General features: G+C 41.4%; 3 protein-coding genes across 3 annotated transcripts; 2 read left to right on the top strand and 1 right to left on the bottom strand.

Moving 5' to 3' along the window:
* Nucleotides 1–833: 833 nt before the first annotated feature.
* On the top strand, nucleotides 834–4,668 carry LOC145464110 (E3 ubiquitin-protein ligase TRIM71-like). Its single transcript, XM_081447925.1, has one exon. It carries the CDS (start codon nucleotides 879–881, stop codon nucleotides 3,129–3,131), a length of 2,253 nt encoding a protein of 750 aa, XP_081304051.1. The 5' UTR covers nucleotides 834–878; the 3' UTR covers nucleotides 3,132–4,668.
* Nucleotides 4,669–8,239: 3,571 nt separating this feature from the next.
* LOC145464128 (glutathione hydrolase 1 proenzyme-like) lies at nucleotides 8,240–14,745 on the bottom strand. The gene is made up of 8 exons (XM_081447942.1): nucleotides 14,698–14,745; nucleotides 13,096–13,510; nucleotides 12,388–12,589; nucleotides 11,791–12,095; nucleotides 11,103–11,242; nucleotides 10,129–10,316; nucleotides 9,185–9,425; nucleotides 8,240–8,591 (listed from the first exon to the last, which is right to left on the bottom strand). Exons 1-8 carry the CDS (start codon nucleotides 14,713–14,715, stop codon nucleotides 8,301–8,303), a joined length of 1,800 nt encoding a protein of 599 aa, XP_081304068.1. The 5' UTR covers nucleotides 14,716–14,745; the 3' UTR covers nucleotides 8,240–8,300.
* A 704-nt stretch (nucleotides 14,746–15,449) lies between these two features.
* On the top strand, nucleotides 15,450–16,713 carry LOC145464139 (E3 ubiquitin-protein ligase TRIM56-like). The gene has a single exon (XM_081447954.1). The coding sequence runs from the start codon at nucleotides 15,450–15,452 to the stop codon at nucleotides 16,476–16,478; it is 1,029 nt and encodes a 342-aa protein (XP_081304080.1). The 3' UTR covers nucleotides 16,479–16,713.
* The last annotated feature ends 6,933 nt before the right edge of the window (nucleotides 16,714–23,646 follow it).

The following is a 23,646-nucleotide window of genomic DNA, read 5'->3' as shown; positions in this document are numbered from 1 at the left end:
TCTTAATATCCTGTCTTCCAATTTGCTTGAGTTGCTCGCTCATGGACTGAAACATGAAACAAGTAAATTGTGTGTTATTGATCATTGTTATAGATAGTTTAGATTACTGGTCTCAGAAACCACACAGCAGTATGACTTGTAGGTTGAACAACGTTTGGTGGACATATCCCTTCCAAAGAACGTCTTAATTCTCAATTTGTGTTAAAAAGCAGTAATATAGTATATGTTTTGTAACATTACATAATGCGTGTGACTGTTCACTTCAGTGCCTAAATGGGATTCACGCTTTAATTTAGGTGTAGAGAAATGTTAATAAACTGTGACAATTTTTGCTCAAACTTGTAGTGATGTTTAGTCGATGATGAACAAGAAAAGTTGAATTGCGATGATTTATTTGGGAGATTGATTTAGCCAACAGATTAGCAATCTATTGATTACCATCGCAATTAGATTTCACCAGATCGTTATCGCTTTTCCCAAAACTGGACTCTCTTTGAGTGAATGTTACCATGTAACTTATTAACTTCATCCTTGAATACACAATATGTCATGTGGGAATAGCTAGAAATCCATTCCCAGAGTTGATATTACACGAGTGTTGACATTTCCCAACCTTGCTATTTTGCAATCGCTGGCGTCCCAAAAGCACACCTCCCAGTTTCGCAATCGTCTTCATAGGTCACGCTATTTTGAGGATTCTTAGAAATCTTTGCAATCAAACTGTAAACAATTCTAAGAAGTCAGACATAACAGAAAGTCAAACCTCTCGTGATTGGTCAATATTAACAGTCTGATGAATACGCTATTTTTATATCACAACGCTCCATTGTTGGAGGCGTTTTCATCTCGAGACCCAGTTTGTCTCTCCGCCTTTAATCATGGATATAAAAACCTTGCTAGACAATCTTCATGAAGAAGTATCCTGTTCTGTGTGCATGACCACATTCACTGATCCAAAACAGCTGCCATGTTTACACAGTTTTTGTCTTCACTGCTTGAACGGGATTCTACGAACGAGTGGCCGCCATGATGCCATTACATGCCCAGAATGTAGAAGAGAGAGTAGAGTCCCTAGCAGTGGAAACCTGAAGGACTTGCCGACCAACTTTCGCATCAACAGTTTGCTAGATGTGTTGGCAATCAAAGAGTGTAATTCCACGGGGGTGAAATGTGGAAATTGCGACAAAAGAAGCGCACAGAGTTTGTACTGTTTCCAGTGTTGTGCATTCTGGTGTGACGACTGTATAACCGGGCACAACATAATTCGAGTTAACAAAGAACACCGAGTGTTGGCGCTTAAAGACTTTCAAGATCAAGACATCGAGGAAGTGTTAAAACGACCAGCATTTTGCCAGCAGAAACACCATGAAAAAGAAGAGTTGAAGTTCTTTTGCAAAGGCTGTGAAGTTGCCATTTGCAACGCCTGTGCTTTAACAGATCATGAAGGTCATGCCAAGATGCTTTTGGAGGTAGTTGCTAATGAACGCAAGTTACAAGTGAAATCAGCGATTGAATTGCAAAAACAAAAAGCGCAACAGAAGAGAAACAAAATCGCTGAACTTGACGATAACTGCATTCATATTGAAGAACAAGCCGCTGCCGTCAAACGAAAGGTACACAGATTTGCTGAACATTTGATGGCAGTTATCGAAGCGAAGGAGAAGGAGATATCGAACAAAGTGGACAAACAAGTAAAAGAATCTCACGAACGTCTCCGAACTGAACAGCGCGATGTGGACAAAGAAGTAAAGCTTATCGAGACAGGGATTGAAAAAACGGAAACACTTTTAAAGCGAAGCACAAGCGCTGAGATTGTACAGTTAGAAAAGTCATTGAACACAATGTTTAAGGAAGATGTCATCGATGGAGAAGACCAAGTGGACTGCGACCTTGAAGGCTTTCGTCGATTCATTTTCGTAGAAAACGATTCATTAATGGCGAAAAGCGTCACTGAAGGAATCGGCGCTTTCAAAACACTTATCAGCAAAACTAGCGCGCATCAATCAAGCGCCCAAGGAAAAGGAACAAGTGAAGCTATTGTTGGACTTGAGGCACAGTTTGTTTTGACAACAACAAATGCTGATAGAGAACAATGTTATGAAGCGCGTGACTGTGTAACAGTGGAAATCAAAAATCATCAAGGACAGGACTGCACAACGAAAGCGCGAGTTCAAGATAACAAAGACGGCAGCTTCAAGATCAGTTACTTCGCTAAAGAAACCGGGAAACGTGACCTGGCAGTGAAGGTAAATGAAGATCACGTTTATGGCAGCCCTTTTGTTGTTGAAGTCAAACCCAGACATTTCAGACCCGTGCTATCGTTTAGACCACCTGGCTCAGCTTCTGGAATGTTTTTAGCCCTTTGGGGAGTCGCAGTGAATGAACGTAATGAAATTGCGGTGACTGATTTTGGTAACCACAGAATTCAGGTATTTAGTAGTGATGGAACTTACTTAAGATCGTTTGGTAGAAAGGGTGCTAAACAGGGAGAATTTAACTTTCCTACCGGGATAGCTTTTGATAAGAATGGCCACATTATAGTGGTGGACAGTGATAACCACCGAGTCCAAGTTTTTAGTGAACAGGGTCAGTTCCTGAACCAGTTTGGTGGAAAGGGAAATCTAGATCACCAGCTCAAGGATCCTTATGGTTTATCCATAGATAGTGACGGAAATTATATTGTTGCTGATTCAACTAACAAACTAATGAAGATCTTTTCTCCTAGCGGTCAGTTTTTACGTAAAATTGGCGGAGAGGGTTTTCTTACCTCTCCCTATCACTGTGTGCAACATGACAACCATCTTATAGTATCAGACAGGAGTGAACACTGTATCAAAGTGCACGATAGGGATGGGAAGTTTGTTTACCAATTTGGAAAGCAGGGGGAGGGGGACGGGGATTTCAAGCATCCTTATTTCTTGTCTGTTAACAAGGCAGGACACTTGATGGTCTGTGATGCAGAGAATCACAGAGTTCAGGTGTTTGAATTGAGTGGAAAGTTTGTGAAAAAGTTTGGAACAAAAGGGAGCGGGATAGGAGAGTTTGATACTCCAGTCTCTACAGCGGTTCTTAGTGATGGTAGGATAGTTGTGACTGACTTCTGGAACCAACGCATTCAGATTTTTGAATAGATATGTTCCACTCACTTGTGATGTAATATGAATCAGTTCCCTCATTGCTATGAGTGAAGTTTAGAACATGATTTTGCACTATCTGTCGGTGCTAGTCTGTAGCAGGTTACATCAGGAGCCATAATCGGGGACGGAGACCGTAAGCGCGCGCCATTTCTAGTATTGGGGTTGTCCCCATGATATGGGACAATAATTCTATTTTTAGAACAAATTGCGCCATCGCCTGCGGCACACGCGCGAACATGCTGCGAGGATTTTTGCGGATGTCGCGCGGGGGAAATGGCGTCCGAAATTCCCGATATTTTTTATGTTTTTGGCCCACAACTCAACGCGTTTACGTCTGTTGGAATTTTGCTTAAGTATTTTCGTCGTAAGCTGCTTCAGTTTGAGTGAAGTAAGACAGTGTCGAATTTGGGTATGTTCCGCTTTAAGCTTAGATATATATCGCTGACCAAGTTGTGTTCTGACGGATGCTTCTTTTACATGAGCTGTACATTACTCCACTTTAAATTTCACATATGTTAAAGATTAACAGCTTTTCCATTACACAACAAAAAACTAGCTCGACAGTTTCCTAGCTCCTCTTGCCACACGCTTCCGAGGAATTTGCCAGTCTATCGCGACCGAAATGTAAAACAAAATAATTGCTAGTTTTAGTTTCGCCTGAATTGTAAGCAACGCTTGATGTTTCATTAAGGCCCAATAACTTTATGTCCGTAGATACCGCTCAGTTTTATTCGTGTAAAAATCCAGTAAATTCTCTGTTGTCGATGAATGAGAGCGCCCGCCGATGCGTGTTTTGTACAGTCAGTAAACATGACAAATTGTACTTCCGCCGCACTTTCGTGTGAAAGCGTACATCGAACTCAAACAATAACTCTATAGTTTTTAAATATGTTTAAGCTTGATAAATGTTTGAGGACATATTAAAAGCTAAGCTGAAAATATGAGAATAAAGCAGAAATAATCAGCAAAGTTACGATGACGCTTTCTTTCATCAACTTCGAATAACCATTTCGATTTTGTTGATCGAGTTATCAAACTCCTTGTCTATTTCCATTTTCGCAGTGTAAAACTTCACCATGCTTATGTTGAAGAAACACACATGATGTTAGTAGCCTTTTTTCGTTCGTGAGATTTGTTGCAGCATCTCAGCAGAAAAGATAACGAAAGAAATCTTTGTCAAGATTTGTTGACAATTGAAAACAACGACTCGGACTTGAAAGTGCACGAGCCGCACTATGCAAATGAGCTAATTGTACGCGTCAGACTTTCCTTTCAAAAACTTTTGCAAACTCACTAAACAAGCAGAAACAATAAGAAACCATCAAAACAGGTTTTGGTTATGATTAACCATTGTCCGAGAAACTCACAAATTAACTCGATACCAGACTAGAGAGTTTTCTTGCTATATTCTTAAGTCAGAACAAACACAAAAACATACGCGTAAGCTTACAACTAGCGCGAGCAGATCTTATTATTCATTCCCAGCGCGAGATTGAAGTCTTGTTTTCGACCCTGAAAAACCCACCTTTTCCGTTGGCTCAGAGCATAAAACTACATATAAGCGCCCTGGTTCTTAGTCCCTGTCTTATTCCCTGCCATCGCTGTGAAAGATACGCAAGAGAATCTCTCAACTCTCACCATTTGATCATGCAACGTGACAACATCCACACGAGAACCCCCGACATGTGCGTGGATCCGCGCGGATATATGACGTCAGGATGGCGCAATTTGTTCTAAAAATAGAAAAATTGTCCCATATCATAGGTGCGCGCGGATCCCAAGACTTACGGTCTCCGTCCCCGATTATGGCTCCTGGTTACATATAAGAAAATCTCACAGAATAGAGATAGCTGAAAATGTACCGTCATAGTTATCATATTTAATTTCCGTTTCGACTGTAACATTTACATTACATTGTTTAAAACTTACATTGTTTAAAACTTACATTGTTTAAAATTTAAATTTCAAGGGTTCTAAACCATTATGTTTTCTTAATTACATAGTTGTAGATTGTGTGATATTAGTTGTCAATATCTATCACTGCCATAGGTAGTTTAGATTACTTGTCTCGGAAATGACTCAACTGTATAACTGATAGGTTGAGCTAAGTTTAGCGGAAATATCTTTCACAAAGATTATTTCAATTCTGAATTTGTTGTAACTAAGCAGTACTGTATGTTATGTGACATTAAAAAGCGTGTGGCTATTTACTCGCTAAAGGCAGATACAAGCTGTCTTGTAAGACTGAAAATGTTAGCTAGAGAAGTGTCAATAAATTGTTTCAATATTTTCACATAGTTTTGTCGTGATACTTAATCATTGTTCACAGGGGACGACAGCAGCCAAAATTCACTTGGAGTTTTCCTGTCCCAGATCGCTTTTAAAATGGAGAAAAAACTTCTTGATAAGTCAAATGAAACTTTCTTCGGGGGGTGGGGGGTGGGGGAGGGAGGACGATACGGAAGAGGTACGGCAAACGGGAGAGGAAATAAGGGAAACGGGAGTTCAAAGAGGGGAGGAAGCAAGGGAAAAACGAAAAATGTTAAGTTTTGTCATTTATTCATTCGTTAGAATGTTTCAAAGACAAGAACCCAAAATGCTATTTGATGAATTGTATTAATCGTCTGAGAGACTTCAGGACAAACAAGCAAACGAAATATCGTGCCTGGGCTGAAAAACAGACTTGCTTTCGCCTAGGAACCTCACAGCTAAGTGGCTAGGATATTTGTGGAGTCTCCTAATTTACAGGATACGGCAACAGGACGGAAAACGCGGGAGTTGGGAGCCGAGACTTTTGCTTATCTCGGTGCTTTCTTTTTCTTTTTTCATGTAAGGATGTGTTATGCATGTTTTTTCTCGCAAACATTGCAATTTTGCTGCAAACCAACACTTGTAGGAAACATCACTGAAAAGAATTTGTTTATTCTATCTGTAACATGTGCATCCTGATTTCTAAGTAAAGACATATTTTTCATCAATGCTAAGCAGCGTCGAAAAAAGTAAACCATTATCCCGTTTTCAGGCCTCTAGGGGACAAAACGCACCCCAAAGGAACTGGGAACGAGCTTAAATGAACATATTACATCAAATGGAGTCGATATGAAAAACAAAGATAAGTGCAGAAATGCAAAGCATGAATGTTTTTCATTAATCACGGAATCATGCGTCAATATCGTTCATTAACCACAAGATTTTTCCCATATTGAAACATTTTGTTATGGTTGGAAAGAGTAACAAACAACCGGCCCTGATTTTGAAAAAACAAGATACTTAATTTCAGTACACGTTTCGCGTATCAAAAGCTGCAACTCTAATTTTACTAGCTAATCAGGAGCCATAATCGGGGACGGAGACCGTAAGCGCGCGCCATTTCTAGTATTAGGGTTGTCCCCATGATATGGGACAATAATTCTATTTTTAGAACAAATTGCGCCATCGCCTGCGGCACACGCGCGTACATGCTGCGAGGATTTTTGCGGATGTCGCGCGGAGGAAATGGCGTCCGAAATTCCCGAAAATTTTCATGTGTTTGGCCCACAACTCAACGCGTTCACGTCTGTTGGAATTTTGCTTAAGTATTTTCGTCATAAGCTGCTCCAGTTTGAGTGAAGTAAGACGGTGTCGAATTTAGGTATGTTCCGCTGTGAGCTTATATATATCGCTGACCAAGTTGTGTTCCGACGGATGCTTCTTTTACATGAGTTGTACATTACTCCACTTTAAATTTCACATATGTTGAAGATTAACAGCTTTTCCATTACACAGCAAAAAACTAGCTGGATATATTTAGATATAGCAGAGCTTCAGGGCTTCATAGTTTCCTAGCTCCTCTTGCCACACACTTGCGAGGAATTTGTCAGTCTATCGCGACCGAAAAGTAAAACAAAATAATTGCTAGTTTGAGTTTCGCTTGAATTTTAAGCAACGCTTAATGTTTCATCCAAGGCCCAATAACTTTACGTCCTTAGATACTGCTCAGTTTTATTCGAGTAAAAATCCAGTAAATTCTCTGTTGTCAATGAATGAGAGCGCCCGCCGATGCGTGTTTTCAATACAGTCAGTAAACATGACAAAATTGTACTTCCGCCGCTCTTTCGTGTGAAAGCGTACATCGAACTCAAACAATAACTCTATAGTTTTTAAATATGTTTAAGATTGATAAATGTTTGAGAATATATAAAAGCTAAGCTGGAAATATGCGAATAAAGCAGAAATAATCAGCAAAGTTACGATGACGCTTTCTTTAATCAACTTGGAATAACGATTTCGAGTTTGTTGATCGAGCTATCAAAACTCCTTGTCTATTTTCATTTTCGCAGTGTAAAACTTCACTATGCTCATGTTGAAGAAACACACATGATGTTAGTAGCCTTTTTTGCGTTCGTGAAATTTGTTACAGCATCTCAGCACAAAAGATAACGAAAGAAATCTTTGTCAAGATTTGTTGACAATTCAAACACCGACTCGGACTTGAAAGTGCACGAGCTGCACTATGCAAATAAGCTAATTGTACGCGTCAGACTTTCCTTTCAAAAACTTTTGCAAACTCACCAAACAAGCAGAAACAATAAGAAACCGTCAAAACAGGTTTTGGTTATGATGAACCATTGTCTGAGAAACTCACAAATTAACTCGATACCAGACTAGAGAGTTTTCTTGCTATATTCTTAAGTCAGAACAAACGCAAAAACATACGCATAAGCTTACAACTAGCGTGAGCAGATCTTAGTATTCATTCCCAGCGCGAGATTGAAGTCTTGTTTTCGACCCTGAAAAACCCACCTTTTCCGTTAGCTCAGAGCATAAAACTACATATAAGCGCCCTGGTTCGTATTCCCTGCCTTATTCCCTGCCATCGCTGTGAAAAATACGCAAAAGAATCTCTCAACTCTCACCATTTGATCACACAACGTGACAACATCCACGCGAGAGCCCCCGACACGTGCGTGAATCCGCACGGATATATGACGTCAGGATGGCGCAATTTGTTCTAAAAATAGAAAAATTGTCCCATATCATAGGTGCGCGCGAATCCCGAGACTTACGGTCTCCGTCCCCGATTATGGCTCCTGTAGCTAATATAATGTTTTCGTCACTCTTCAATACTAGTGTGAATGTAATCATACTACAAGAGCTTTCGAGATCGGCATCGGGACAAGTGTTCTATTGTCCCGCGGGCGCGCCGTGTTTCCTCGGGTCTGATTTGGCGAATATTCCCTTTTTAGGGTCTCGGAATACTGCCTGCACCACGGAAAAGAATTCCACACCAGTTACGTTGTGCCCGCGTTTTTCCAAACCTTTCAATATTTCGTGTGACATGCGATATTTGCCAGAAGTGTCAAAAGGTATCTTTTCATAAGATACATCCTGATCGGGCACCAGTTGAGTATGCAGTCGAGGCTTGTCCACCGCGTCAGATAAGGATTGTTCAAACCACAACTTGTTCATTAACACCTGCGCATGTGAACAAAACTGTTATCCGCTGAATTCAGACAGAGAACCTAAGTCCAAGCTGACAGACCTCGGTATACGAACATGAATTGGCCCGAGTCTCATAACGACGATTTCACGGTTAATGTAAAACACCAATCACATTTGTGTTTTAAAGTATTTGTTCTTGTATCGTAAGAGTTATGGGTTTGAAATCAAGAGAGGATGAAGGGTTAGGGTTAGGTAAGAGAGTTATTTCCCATTAAAATTTTATTCTAAAGGTAATCCCTGGCAAGTTATTTTTAGAGTGGTACCCAGTACTCCCGCGTGTAACGTTACGACAAGCGTTGCGCAAATGTTTTCTTGGAGGATGAAATTAAGTGTAGAGTCAAATTAAGTGTAAAGTCAAGTCAAGTTTTTCTCACGCGGGCAGTCCACGTGAGAAAATTCGCGTCACATGATTAGCTATCCCTGGACCTTTCTGCGATTTGAAAAATCAGAATTGATCTAAAAATAACCTGAGAGTGATAAACTTGGTAATAAGTCCTGTATGGCGGATGAACCCGGCTCGTACCCTTCATTTTCTCTTGTTCGAAACATAATGCCATTAAACATACCAGTGACACGGCGGTGGTGATCCTTTTCCCGCCAGAGGCGCCGATAACAAGCTGAACTCTGCCGTCGTTGTTTGTCAAAATGGCAGGAGATATGGACGAGAAAGGTCGCTTGTTTGGCTCGGGAAAGTTAAAAGGAGATGGAGAAATACCATCCACTATGTTGTGACCGGGAATGTCAAAATCATCCATCTCGTCATTGTAGATGATTCCTGTGACGTTAGATCGATATCTGGATCCAAATCTGTCAAGAAACAACAGTGAGAATGTACGTCAGTCATGTGGTAACTGATTTTTAATCAAAATGTCAGCTGACAGGCTGTGCAGGGAAATCGGTTTGTCCAGAATCATGAACGAGCCTGTGAATGACATCAGAGAGGTTGCTTGGCAACGTGGCGTTCGTAATGATGTCATGCTGTTATGGCAACTTTGCGAGAACTCACGTTAAGTTTAAGGCAAAAAAATATACATTTAGTGGGTATTGATTGCTCCTACGAATACTAGACAAAACAACACTGTAATGCACCTCTGGCAGGAGCCCAACACTAGGATGTTGCAACTACCCCATATTCCCGTCACGGTGTTTTCACAGACCGATCTATTTTTAGTTTGAATTTACCGCGAATTTGGACCCCCTCCACCCCACCGCAAGAACCTCAGTGACCAATCACAAGCACGGTTTTAATTTATAATTAGCGTATTTACTTTGTCAACATGTCCATCTTAGGCCGCCATTTTTGTCTTTACCGATGCGCGTTCATGTAGACCGGAAATGACCTGTTTCGCGGGAAAAAAATCCCCAAAATAGACCGGTGTGTAAAAATGCCGTGACAGAGGCTTAGCATGGGAGTTGTACGCTCCTAGTGATGGGCTCCTGAACTCTAGCTAAATAATAGAAAATCTCGATTTATTATTGAGTTATAAATAACAACAAGTTCCAAACCTACCTCCTGTTGATTGTGGTTGTTACAGAAACCGCGTCACCATTTGGCGCCAAAACAGCCACGTGTGTTGTGCCGTAATCAGTGTCTGAGAATGATTGCGCGTAATATGATACGTTGTCGTGCGTCATGTTATCCCATATTTTCTGACGTAAACGGTCGCCTGTTGTTTGGTTTAACATCTTTCTAGCAACCTGTGGTGAAACGTGGTATAAACTTTAAGAAAGTATTCTTGCAGAAACTCCACTCTCTGATGGACTAAAAAAACTAATGGATATCTATTCACGAACTTGCCATTTTGATTGGATAGGCAATCACCTGCTATTAACAATTAACAATTAGACAATATGAGTTCCAGATTTGTTTAAGTTAATAGTTGAACTACTACCGTATTACCTCATAGAAATCGAGAGCGATCATTTCACTTGGTTGTATCACGTAGACTTAATTGTCATTGAAACTTGCAATGACCAATTCCCCTTTATGAGATGAGCCTTCATGGAATCATGGTAGCGTATTTATCGTCTTAGAATGGATATTCGTTTTGATGAATACAACTACCATGATTCCCTGCAGGCACGTGCCATAGAAGGAGTTGGCCATTGTGCACCGCGCTCTTCAGTTTTTTCAACAATGCTACACAAAGCAATCGAGATTATGCTTGAATAAATAGACCTTTCGCTCTCCATTTCTGCAATTAACGATTAACGATTCCATCCTGAACATGAAGGTGTACATGCAACTCTACGTAGATCAGTGCAGTGTCTTTGATTGGACGTTTCTAGCGCACGCGCATCTGCCCATTAAGACCGTACACTGCAGGGATCTGTGTCGATCGAGATGCGAGATAAATATGGAGTTTATTCTGAACATACGTCGAATGCGTCTTGAGCGCTGAGTGTGAATTGAGCATTTACTGAGACATGGCACGCCTAATTATGAAAACTGAGCTATTCTTGATTCCTGCCTCTTCAACTCACCTTGTCTATCTCGGAATCAAACGCTGGATCTCCAAGCCGACTTCGCCATGCATAACTGAACTTGCAAGCTTCAATGATGCGATGATACGTCAATACTGAGGAATTCACGTCATTACTGAATGGTGACGTCAGATTGTATCCTGTAATATCAAATACAGTGGAACCTCTCGTAAGCGACCACCCAAAATGTCAAGCCTAGCTGGCCGCTTACGACAGCTTAGACCATACTGGGTCAAAATTTTGCCTCATTAGCATATGGTAACTGCAGAGACTTAAGTCAATTTCGAATAAAAAGTACGGTCAGTTCTCATTGAGAAATTTCCGTCTCTTGTTCTGTCCAGGAATGTGATAATGTTACAACACCTTATTATCCGAAGTCCGTTCTATTATCTGTCGAGTGGTCGCTTACAGGAGGTTAAAATTTCAAACTTTTAGCCTAAAAGTTGTCGTGGTCGCTTACGAGAGGTGGTCGCATACCAGAAGTTCCAGATATGGTGATTTGATTTGGAATATTAATTTTTATTTTGGTATCTTGGAAAACTGGCTGCTGAGGAGAGCTGGTCGCTTACGAGAGCTGGTCGAAACCGGAGGTTCGAGTGTATTTGTCATCGAAGAACTTAAGTGGTTTGCAAATAATCCTTTCTCGGCTCTTAACCTCGTTTAAGGAAACACTAGGTTAAGCACACACCTTTTAAAATGTTCAAGATTAATGCTAAAACAGCACCGCTTGTGGGGGGTGGGGTGAGGTACATATTCATGCCCGAGAGTTCACCCTTATAAGGCTTTCTGCTGATCGACTTGTATTTCCTCAGATCTTCCAGAGTCACGGTCCCATTGACTATTCTTATGTCTTCCGTGATATTATTGGCCAGCAGTCCACTGTAAAACGATTCGGGATCGTTTTGCACTTGTTCCAGGGTCTTTGCATACTTTTCGTTCTTGATTTTGTCTCCTTTTTTACGAAGCTTTTTGTTTTTATCCAGAAGCAGTTCGCTGAAATAATATTAAAATAACAACACAAAATTATGCCTTTGTCAGGCCCAAGCTCGAGAGAATTAAGTAAGACAAAGAATCTTCACACACGTGACCCTCTCGTGACATTTACTAAGAGTATGTTTAGATTTGTCACGTGCATGTGCGTTATTTTTGACATGCGATAGAGAGGCGTTTCATTGATACCAACTTTGCACTTTGCAGGAAAGAACAATTTCCTCTGAACTGAGTCGATACGTGACGGAACTAAAAAAAAAAGGTTACGTCACTACATGACTATGAATGAACTGACCTCAATCCTGGATCATTTCTGATGTCCTGTTCGATTCCTTTAGTCGTTTTCAGAGCGTCTTCCACAGCTTCTGTTATTTCAAATCCATTTCTGGCCAAATCGATGGCAGGTTGAACGAGTTGTTTCCATGGCAACCAGCCGTATTTTTCCCAAGCTTCGTATTGACCGCGTACCTCGCCAGGCACGGCAATGGACAGACCACCTAAGGAGATATTAAGGTGCTCTTTGTAGTATTTGCTTAAATCAGTCGAGGTTTTAAAAAATTAAATGGTCATCTTTAGTCCGGACAACCCAAACCTATTTCTTCAAACGTGTGAGATATTACAAACTTAATTAAAGTGTCCGAATCAGTGCTACAAGGGCATCAATAGAATGCAGTTCCAATTGCGGACATGAAAAATTAACAAACGAATAGCTTGTAAATTTGCTACAGCCTACAGAATCCCAGCAGGAGCAAGGCGGGTTAATTGACTAGTCACCATAGTGTTACCGACAAGTTCAACCCAGGGCTGTCGTGTGACCGCTGCAGAAGAGCTTGTTACGTCATCAGAATTGGGGAGTTGAATCCGGGATATTGAATCAGTCAAATCCAGCACCCGCAACATTCTTCCGTTCGGCCATTCTCCCGCCTTTTTCTGAACCTCGTTATATTATTTGCTTGATATTTCAATTAAAGGTCTTCACCGAGTGCAAAGCGGAAAAGAATACCTTTTTGGGCTTTCGCCTCGTTGCCCTTAAACATGTCCCTTTTTGCTAGTGCTGGAGCGGTTTCTCTGAAGTCGATGACACTGGCTTCCTGGAGGCTTCTGTTGTACACCAGCATTACTCCACCTCCTCCTATCCCGGACGAATGCATGCTTATAACCCCCAAGCAGAACATGGCGGCGATGGCGGCATCCACGGCCGAGCCGTTGGCGTTGAGAATGTCCTTGCCGATTTGGGAGCATTGCGGTGTATCCGTGGCGACGGCCTCTTTTCTGTAGGGTCCACCAGATGATGGATCTTCAGATGATGAATTGTCAGATGATTGATCGGATTTTTTATCACAAAAAAATAGATGGGAAGAACTACAGCCAACGCAATCACAATCAGCACCAACAGAGCAACAATTACGATGATCGTCCTGCAAGAGAAATATTAGGCTGGTTTTACTGGTCGCCTGTTGTGCGTGCTCCAGAAGCGACTGTGAAGCCAGACCCACTCAGTTCGTGACTGATTCGCGCGAGTTCAATTCGTTATGATATGATACAGTGGTGGTATGCAGCTATGCGTTCAATTCTAAGAAAAGCCTTCAGACATTAGTTTAATTACCGATTTAGAGTAGAATAAAGGAAGGATCATGTTAACACTGGGGAAGGTTGAGATGGCTGAGTGCAAATGACAAACTTGGAAATTTATGATAACGTGATTTCAAAACAATCGGTGATATATAGACACGTTAAGATTTAGGAGATAAGCCTTTAACAAACGTTCTTCGTTTTAGTAGAATATTGAAAGGCTAGCAATTAAACCTGTTGCAAAGTTTAAAAAATTCTCCGGCGCATACTTAGATACGCGTTAAATTTAAAACAAGTGGTCACTTGAGAACCCAAGTATTCAAAATGACTACAGAATGTATGATTTCAATTCTGGACCACAGAAAGAAAACTTGTTAGTCACGCAAGCAAGGTTTGTATTCGTATATATTACGTTTCTTTCAGCACTTTCTTGAGTTTTGTTTCAGTACGTGTTATTTTATGACCGTGGGTGACATAAGCTATAGAAATGAACTGAATTGAATTAAATCAATCAGTTTTGATATCCTTGGGTCAATGGATTCGTGTTTAAACTAGCCGGCGTGAGTGATACTCAAAACATCACTGACCTGAGAGCTCTAGGTATGACATTTGAAGACAAAGCCACGACGAAATTTCAATCAAAAGCCTATTGTGCCCAAAGGAAATTAAAGTGCTCGTTCCTATAAGAGAGTAAATACTAGAAACCACTTTAAACACAAACTAATGCACACAATTTTGAAATAGCCTCTGATTGTAAAAGTGGCATCAATTGAGTGAATTTGGCTGGATTTCAAATTCAGCAAAACACTGCAGTCTCATTAAAATTCAACCTGGAACTGACTGATTGATTGAGCTCATTTAAATAATCTAGATATTGTTCAGAATTAAAACAATGATTTCGCTTTCAAGCACGGTACTTTTCTCGGAAATCAACAATAATACGTCATCAACAAGGCGAACATCCAAACTGATCTGCGTTAAAGTCAATGCTAGTCGCAACCAAGTTGATCTCAGTGATCATTCCCAACATTACCTTCGGTTTGATTGCCATTCACATTTTCCTCAAAAGTCTTGCATCAACCTTGGTATTGACAATGTTTAAAGCTATGAATTTAATCATCAAAAGAATCTCGACGGGTGAGCTGCCATGTGTAACGAACCACGGACGATGCCAATCTTCATCAGTTGATCATTATCATAATTTCTATTTGACCTGCAGCAAAAGCTGAAAAGCTGCTCGTGAGCACAAATGAATACAAGAGCGGAAAAATAGTGCTTACCGTTTCTCCATTGTTTCCTTCCCTGTTGAAACTATCGCGAATTAAATTGAGCTCGTCTTTCAGGGATAGCTGTGTTTGAGGTCGCACGTTTCCCGGAAATATTGTTACATTGAAGCCCAAGCCCCGACCCCTGGGGATATATCTTGTCGCCCTTCTCTTAGCTGGCTAAAATCACAGTAACATATTCTGGGTGTTCTTAAGAGGTGATATAAAATAAATTGGAGAGGACTGGTTTTCAAATATTTTGCTTCAAAAAATACTGCTTTGCAAAATGTACCAGTCATGCTTGTTGTTTGTTTGCTTTGAGATTTACACGCATGATTGTCTCTTGACGAAGAGAAAGACAGAGAGGCTCTTGCATCAAAGTTTCGCAATCCGTCACACTTTTGAGATCAAGATTCGTGGAAGTCACGGTGGCCAATAGAAACAATTCCTAGAGATCGTGCAGCTTGTCTTATCTTTCGTGATTGGCCAATATTAACGGTCTGATAAAGACGGTATTTTTATGTCACAGGGCTCCATTGTTGGAGGTTGTTGTTTTCATCTCCAAACCCATTTTCTGTTTCTGCCTTTAAACATGGATATAAAAACCTTGCTAGACAATCTTCATGAAGAAGTATCCTGCTCTGTGTGCATGACCACACTCACTGATCCAAAACAGCTGCCATGTTTACACAGTGTTTGTCTTCACTGCTTGGAAGGTATTCTACGAACGAGTGGACGTCATGATGTCATAGCTTGCCCAGAATGTAGAGGAGAGAGTAGAGTCCCTGGCAGTGGAAACCTGAAGGACTTCCCGACCAACTTTCGCATCAACAGTTTGCTAGATGCGTTGGCAATCAAAGAGTGTAATTCCACCGAAGTGAAATGTGGAAATTGCGACAAAAGTAGCGTACAGAGTTTGTACTGTTTCCAGTGTTGTGCATTCTGGTGTGACGACTGTATCACCGGGCACAACATAATTCCAGTTAACAAAGAACACCGTGTGTTGGCGCTTAAAGAATTTCAAGATCAAGACATCGAGGAAGTGTTAAAACGACCAGCTTTTTGCCAGCAGAAACACCATAAAAAAGAAGAGTTGAAGTTCTTTTGCTGGGACTGTGAAGTTGCCATTTGCAACGCCTGTGCTTTAACAGATCACGAAGGTCATGCCAAGATGCTTTTGGAAGTAGCTGCAACTGAACGCAAGTTACAAGTGAAATCAGCGATTGAATTGCACAAACAAAAAGCGCAACACAAGAGAAAAAAAATCGCTGAACTTGACGAGAACTGCATTCATATTGAAGAACAAGCCACTCCCGTCAAACGAGACCTACAAAGATTTGCAGATGGGAAAGTTAATATGGGCGCGAATCTCTCACACAAGCACTGTCCAAATCGATACACTTCCACAAGTAAAATAAACGTGTGTAGATTTGGGGGAGGGCTAAAACCAGCATCTTCAAAAAGTTACGTAAGCAGTGGTTGGGAACCTAAAACGAGACTGTGGCGCATCTCTAAACGCGCAAGAACTTACGAAAGAAAAGAAAGTTGATCTGGGAGGGAATCTCCAACTCAAACACTGCAAATCAATAGTTTTCCACAAGTAAAAAAACACGTGTGTAGATTTGGGGCAGGGCTAAAAGTAGCACCTTTAAAGAGTTAGGTAAGCATTGGTTGGGATCCCTGCACCTAAAACGCAAGTGTCGCGCATCTCTAAACGCGCGAGAACTTACGAGAGAAAACAAAGTTGATATGGGCGGGAATCTCCAACCCAAACACTGTACAAATAGATAGTTTTCTATAAGTCAAATACACGTGTGTAGATTTTCAAGAAGGCTGAGAGCAGCACCTTTAAAAAGTTAGGTAAGCACTGGTTGGGATCCCCGCACCTAAAACGCGAGTGTGGCGCATCTCTAAACGCGCGACAACTTACAAGAGAGAAAAAAAATGATATAGGAGAGAATCTCTCACCCAAACACTGTCCAAATCGAGAGAGTCAACAAATAAAATACACGTGCGTAGATTTAGGGTAGCGCTAAGAGTAGCATCTTTAAAAATATAGGTTAGCATTAATTAAAATCCCCGCACCTAAAGCGCGAGTGTGGCGCATCTCTAAACGCGCGAGAACTTACGAGGGAAAAAAAAGTTGATATGGGCAAGGATCTCTCACCATAGCACTGTCCAAATCAAAAGACTTTAAAAAGTGAAATGCACGTGTGTAGATTTCCAAGAGGGCTAAAAGAAGCACCTTAAAAAAGTTAGGTAAGCATTGGTTGGGATCCCCGCACCTAAAACGCGAGTGTGACGCGTCTCTAAACGCGGGAGAACTTACGAGAGAAAAGAAAGCTGGTATGGGCGGGAAGCTCCAACCCAAACACTGTGCAAATCGATAATTTTCCACAAGTGAAACACACGTGTGTAGATTTGGGGCAGGGCTAAAAGTAGCACCTTTAAAAAGTTAGGTAAGCATTGATTGGGATTCCCGCACGTAATACGCAAGTGTGGTGAATTCCTAAACGCGCGAGAACTTCCAAGGGAAAAGAAAGTCGATATGGGCAAGGATCTCTCACCCAAGCACTGTCCACATCGAGAGACTTTAAAAAGTGAAATACACGTGTGTAGATTTGGGGGAGGGTTAAAAGCAGCATCTTTAAAAAGTTAGGTAAGCATTGGTTGGGATCTCTGCACCTAAAACGCAAGCGTGTGCCATCTCTAAACGCGCGAGAACTTACAAGAGAAAACAAAGTTGATATGGGCAGGGATCTCTCAGTCAAGCACTGTCCAAATCGAAAGACTTCAACAAGTGAAATGCACGTGTGTAGATTTGCAAGAGGGCTAAAAGCAGCACCTTTAAAAAGTTACGTAAGCATTGTTTGGGATCCCCGCACCTAAAACGCGAGTGTGGCGCATCTCTAAACGCGCAACAACTTACGAGAGAAAAAAAAGCTGATATGGGCGGGAATTTCCAACCCAAACACTGTGCAAATCGATAGTTTTCCACAAGTGAAAAACACGTATGTAGATTTGGGGCAGGGCTAAGAGTAGCACCTTCTAAAAAGTTAGATAAGAATTGATTGGGATTTCCGGACAAAAAACGCGAGTGTGGCGCATCTCTAAACGCGCGAGAACTTCCGAGAGAAAAAAAGTTGATACGGGCGAGAATCTCTCACCCAAGCACTCTTAAAATCGAAAGACTTCAACAAATAAAATACACGTGCGTAGATTTGGGGTAGCGCTAAAAGTAGCATCTTTAAATAGATAGGTAAGCATTAATTAAAATTCCAGCACCTAAAACGCGAGTGTGGCGCATCTCTAACCGCGCGAGAACTTACGATGGAAAACAAAACACTTGATATGAGCAAGAATCTCTCACCAAAGCACTCTCCAAATCGAAAGACCTTAACAAGTGAAATACACGTGTGTAGATTTGCAAGAGGGCTAAAACAAAACCTTTAAAAACTTAGGTAAGCATTGGTTGGGATTCCCGCACGTAAAACGCAAGTGTGGCGAATCTCTAAACGCGCGAGAACTTGCAAGAGAAAAGAAAGTTGACATGGACAAGGATCTCTCACCCAAGCACTGTCCAAATCGAGAGACTTTAAAAGTGAAATACACGTGTGTAGATTTGGGGGAGGGTTAAAAGCAGCACCTATAAAAAATTAAGTAAGCATTGGTTGCGATCCCTGCACCTAGAACGCGAATGTGGCGCATGTCTAAACGCGGGAGAACTTACAATGGAAAAGAAAGTTGATATGGGCAAGAATCTCTCACCCAAGCACTGTCCACATCGAGAGACTTTAAAAAGTGAAATACAGGTGTGTAGATTTAATGGAGGGCTAAAAGTAGCACCTTTGAAAAGTTAGGTAAGCATTGGTTGGGATTCCCGCACCTAAATTGCAAGTGTGGCGCATCTCTAAACGCGCGCGAACTAACAAGAGAGAAGAAAGTTGATATGGGCAAGGATCTCTCACCCAAGCACTGTCCAAATCGAAAGACTTTAACAAGTAAAATACACGTGTACAGATTTGCAAGAGGGCTAAAAGCAGCACCCAAGTACTGTTCAAATCGAAAGACTTCCACAAGTGAAATAAAGGTGTGTAGATTTAATGGAGGGCTAAAAGTAGCACCTTTAAAACGTTAGGTAAGCATTGGTTGGGATGCCGCTCCTAAAACGCGAGTGTGGCGCATCTCTAAAATCGGGAGGACCTACGAGACAAAAGAAAGCTGATACGGGCGGGAATCTCCAACCCAAACACTGTCCAAATCGATAGTTTTTCGCAAGTGAAAAACACGTGTGTAGATAAAAAGTAGCACCTTTAAAAAGTTAGATAAGCATTGGTTGGGATTCCCGCACGTAAAACGCAAGTGTGGCGCATCTCTAAACGCGGGAGAACTTACCAGAAAAAAGAAAGTAGATATGGACAAGAATCTCTCACCCAAGCACTGTTCAAATCGAAAGACTTCCACAAGTGAAATACAGGTGTGTAGATGTGGGGGAGGGCAAAAAGTAGCACCTTTACAAAGTTAGGTAAGCATTGGTTGGGATTCCCGCACCAAAAATTCAAGTGTGCCGCTTCTCTAAAAGCGCGAGAACTTAAAAGAGAAAAGAAAGTTGATATGGGCAAGGATCTCTCACCCAAGCACTGTCCAAATCGAAAGACTTTAACAAGTGAAATACACGTATGCAGATTTGAAAGAGGGCTAAAAGCAGCACCTTTAAAAAGTTAGGTAAGCATTGGTTTGGATCCCCGCACGTAAAACTCGATTGTGGCGCATCTCTATGTGACAAGGTCACTTTAGTTCATTTTCAGTCCTAATTTTCAAACTTTTTTATTAGTGCTGTGTTATTATTTTTCTTCTTACTATTTGGGTTATTTTCCTACATTATTTTGGTTTCCTTACACACCTTATTTTGGTATGTGTTGGTGATTCATTCCCACACACTTCTCTTAGCTAAATCCCGTTGTGTAGGAGAAGTTACCTCCTAGTTCCCTTAGCTAAATCCTGTATTCGTGGGCAACAAATACACTCCCTAGCCTTATTTGGTTTAGAGTTATTCCTACACTTCCTCAAATCTGTTATAAATTGGCAACCATTTGTTCAGCAAATTCAGTTGATTCAGTTGGTTTATTCTGAGCTATACTCAAGTTCTCAAGTCAAGCACTAGTTTAGTTCGAATGCTATATTCTCAATAACCCTTGTGTTACTCGTTCCCGTTTATTTTGATATTGTCTCAGCTATTTTTGTCAATAAACTCTTAAATCGTACATTCGTATCTGTCGTAACTACGTCGACCGTTTTGACCGTCTTACATCTAAACGCAGGAGAACTTACAAGAGAAAAGAAAGCTGGCATGGGCGGGAATCTCCAACCCAAAAACTGTGCAAATCGATAGTTTTCAACAAGTGAAACACACGTGTGTAGATTTGGGGCAGGGCTAAAAGTACCATTTTTAAAAAGCTAGGTAAGCATTGGTTGGGATTCCCGCACGTAAAGCGCAAGTGTGGCGCATGTCTAAACGCGCGAGAACTTGCAAGAGGAAAGAAAATTAATATGCGCAAGGATCTCTCACCCAAGCACTGTTCAAATCGAAAGACTTTCACAAGTGAAATACAAGTGTGTAGATTTGGGGCAGGCCTAAAATCAGCACCTTTAAAAAGTTAGGTAAGCATTGGTTGGGATCCCTGCACCTAAAACGCGAGCGTGTGCCATCTCTAAACGCGCGAGAACTTACGAGAGGAAAGAAAGTTGATAGTGGCAAGAATCTCTCACCCAAGCAACCGCTGTCCAAATCGATAGACTTTCACAAGTGAAATAAAAGTGTGTAGATTTGGGGCAGGGCTAAAAGTAGCCTCTTTAAAATGTTAGGTAAGCATTGGTTGGGATGCGTGCACCTAAAACGTGAGTGTGGCGAAGCTCGAAACGCGCAAAAACTTACGAGAGAAAACGAAGTTAATACGGGCAGGAATCTCCATCCCAAACACTGTGCAAATCGATAGTTTTCACAAGTGAAAAACACGTGAGTAGATTTGGGGCAAGACTAAAAGTAGCATCTTTAAAAGGTTTGGTAAGCATTGGATGGGATACCTTTACCTGAACGCGAGTGTGTCGTAACTCTAAACGCGCGAGAACTTACAGGAAAAAACAAAGTTGATATGGGCTAAAATGTCCAACCCAAGCAGTGTGCAAATCGAAAGACTTCAACAAGTGAAATACACTTGTGTAGATTTGGGGCAGGCCTAAACCCAGCAACTTTAAAAAGTTAGGTAAGCACTGTTTAAGACCCTGCACTTAAAACGCGAGTGTGGCGCTTCTCTAAACGCACGAAAACTTACGAGAGAAAAGAAAGATGATATGTGCGAGATTCTTTCACCCAAACACTGTCCAAATCGATAGACTTCCACAAGTAAAATAAACGTGTCTAGATTTTAGGGAGGGCTAAAAGTAGCATCTTTAAAAAGTTAGGTAAGCATTGGTTGTGATTCTTGAACCTTAAAAGCGAGTGTGGCGCATCTCTAAACGCGCGAGAACTTACGAGAGAAAACAAACTTGATATAGGCAAGAATGGCACACCCAAGCACTCTTCAAATCGATAGACATCCACTAGTGAAAAACACGTATGAGATTTGGGGCAAGGCGGAAAGTAGCATCTTGAAAAAGTTAGATAAGCATCGGTTGGGATTCCCGCACTTAAAACGCGAGTGTGGCGCATCTCTAAACGCGCGAGGACATACGAGAGAAACGAAAGTTGATATGGGCGAGAATGTCCAACTCAAGCACTGTCGAAATCGATAGACTTCCACAAGTGAAATACACGTGTGTAGATTTGGGGCAAGGCTAAAAGTAGCATCTTTGTAAATTTAGGTAAGCATTGGTTTGGATCCCTGCACCTAGAACTCGAGTGTGGCCCATCTCTAAACGCGCGAGAACATACAAGAGAAAAGAAAGTTGATATGGGCGGGAATCTGCAACCCACTAATATCCAACCAAAGAAAATCAAGCACAAAGAATATCCAACGCAAGCATATCAAACACGTGTATAGATTTGGGGGAGGGCTAAAAGTAGCACCTTTAAAAACTTAGGTAAGCATTGGTTGGGATCCCTGCATTCAAAACGCGAGTGTGACGCGTCTTTAAAGGCACGAGAACTTACGAGAGAAACTTTCTCACTCAAGCACTGTCCAAATCGATAGACTTCCACGAGTAAAATAAAGGTGTGTAGATTTGGGGGAGGACTAAATGTAGCATCTTTAAAAACTAAAATAAGCATTAATTGGGATTCTCGCACCTAAAACGCGAGTGTGGCGTATCTCTAAACGCGGAAGAATTTACAAGAGCAAAGAAAGTTGTTATGGGCGAGAATCTCTTACGCAAGCACTGTCCAAATCGAAAGACTTCAACAAGTAAAATACACGTGTGTAGATTTGGGGAAGTGCTAAAAGTAGCATCTTTAAAAAGTTAGGTAAGCACTGGTTGGGATTCCTGCACCTAAATCGCGAGTGTGGCGCATCTCTAAGCGTGCGAGAACTTACGAGACAAAAGAAAGTTGATAGTGGCGAGAATCTCTTACCCAAGCACTGTCCAAATCGATATACTTCCACAAGCGAAATACACGTGTGTAGATTTGGGGGAGGGCTAAAAGCAGCATCTTAAAAAAGTTAGGCAAGCATTGGTTTGGATCCCTGCAGCTAAAACACAAGTGTGGCGCATCTCTAAACGCGCGAGAACTTGCGAAAGAAAAGAAAGTTGATAGTGGCAAGAATCTCTCACCCAAGCGATGTCCAAATCGATAGAATTCCACAAGTAAAATAAACGTGTGTAGATTTCGGGGAGGGCTAAAAGTAGCATCTTTAAAAAGTTAGGTAAGCATTGGTTGGGATTCGTGAACCTAATGTGCGGATGTGGCGTATCTCTAAACGCGCGAGAACTTATGAGAGAAAAGAAAGTTGATATTGGCGGGAATCTCCAACCCAAACACTGTGCAAATCGATTGTTTTCCAAAAGTGAAAAAAACATGTGTTGATTTGCGGCAGGGCTAAAAGTAGCATCTTTAAAAAGTTAGCTAAGCATTGCTTGGAATTGCCGAACCTAAAACGCAAGTGTGGCGTATCTCTAAACGTGCGAGAACTTCCGAGAGAAAAGAAAGTTGATATGGGCAGGAATGTCCAACCTAAGCACTGTACAAACCGAGAGACTTCCACAAGTGAAATACACGTGTGTAGATTTGGGGCAAGGCTAAAAGTAGCATCTTTAAAACGTTTGGTAAGGATTGGTTGGGATCCCTGCACTTAAAACTCGAGTGAGGGCCATCTCTAAAGGCGCGAGAACTTACGAGATAAAATAAAGTTGATATGGTCCGGAATCTCCAACACAAGCACATCAAGCACAAAAAATGTCCAACCCAAGCACATCAAACAAGTGTGTAGATTTGGGGGAGGGCTAAAAGCAGCACCTTTAAAAAGTTAGGTATGCAACTGTTGGAATCCCTACACCTAAAACGCGAGTGTGGCGCGTTTGTAAAAGCGCGAGAACTTACGAGAGAAAAGGAAGTTGATATGGGCAGGAATTTCCAACCCAAACACTGTGCAAATCGATAGTTTTTCACAAGTGGAAAACACGTGTCTAGATTTGGGGTAGGGCTGAAAGTAGCGTCTTTAAAAAGTTAGGTCAGCATTGGTTAGGATTCCCGCACCTAAAACGCGAGTGTGGCGCATCTTTAA

Source organism: Orbicella franksi, chromosome 12 (assembly GCF_964199315.1).
Source record: "Orbicella franksi chromosome 12, jaOrbFran1.1, whole genome shotgun sequence".
Classification (NCBI taxonomy): domain Eukaryota; kingdom Metazoa; phylum Cnidaria; class Anthozoa; order Scleractinia; family Merulinidae; genus Orbicella; species Orbicella franksi.
This window is presented reverse-complemented; position numbering and strand designations above follow the sequence as displayed.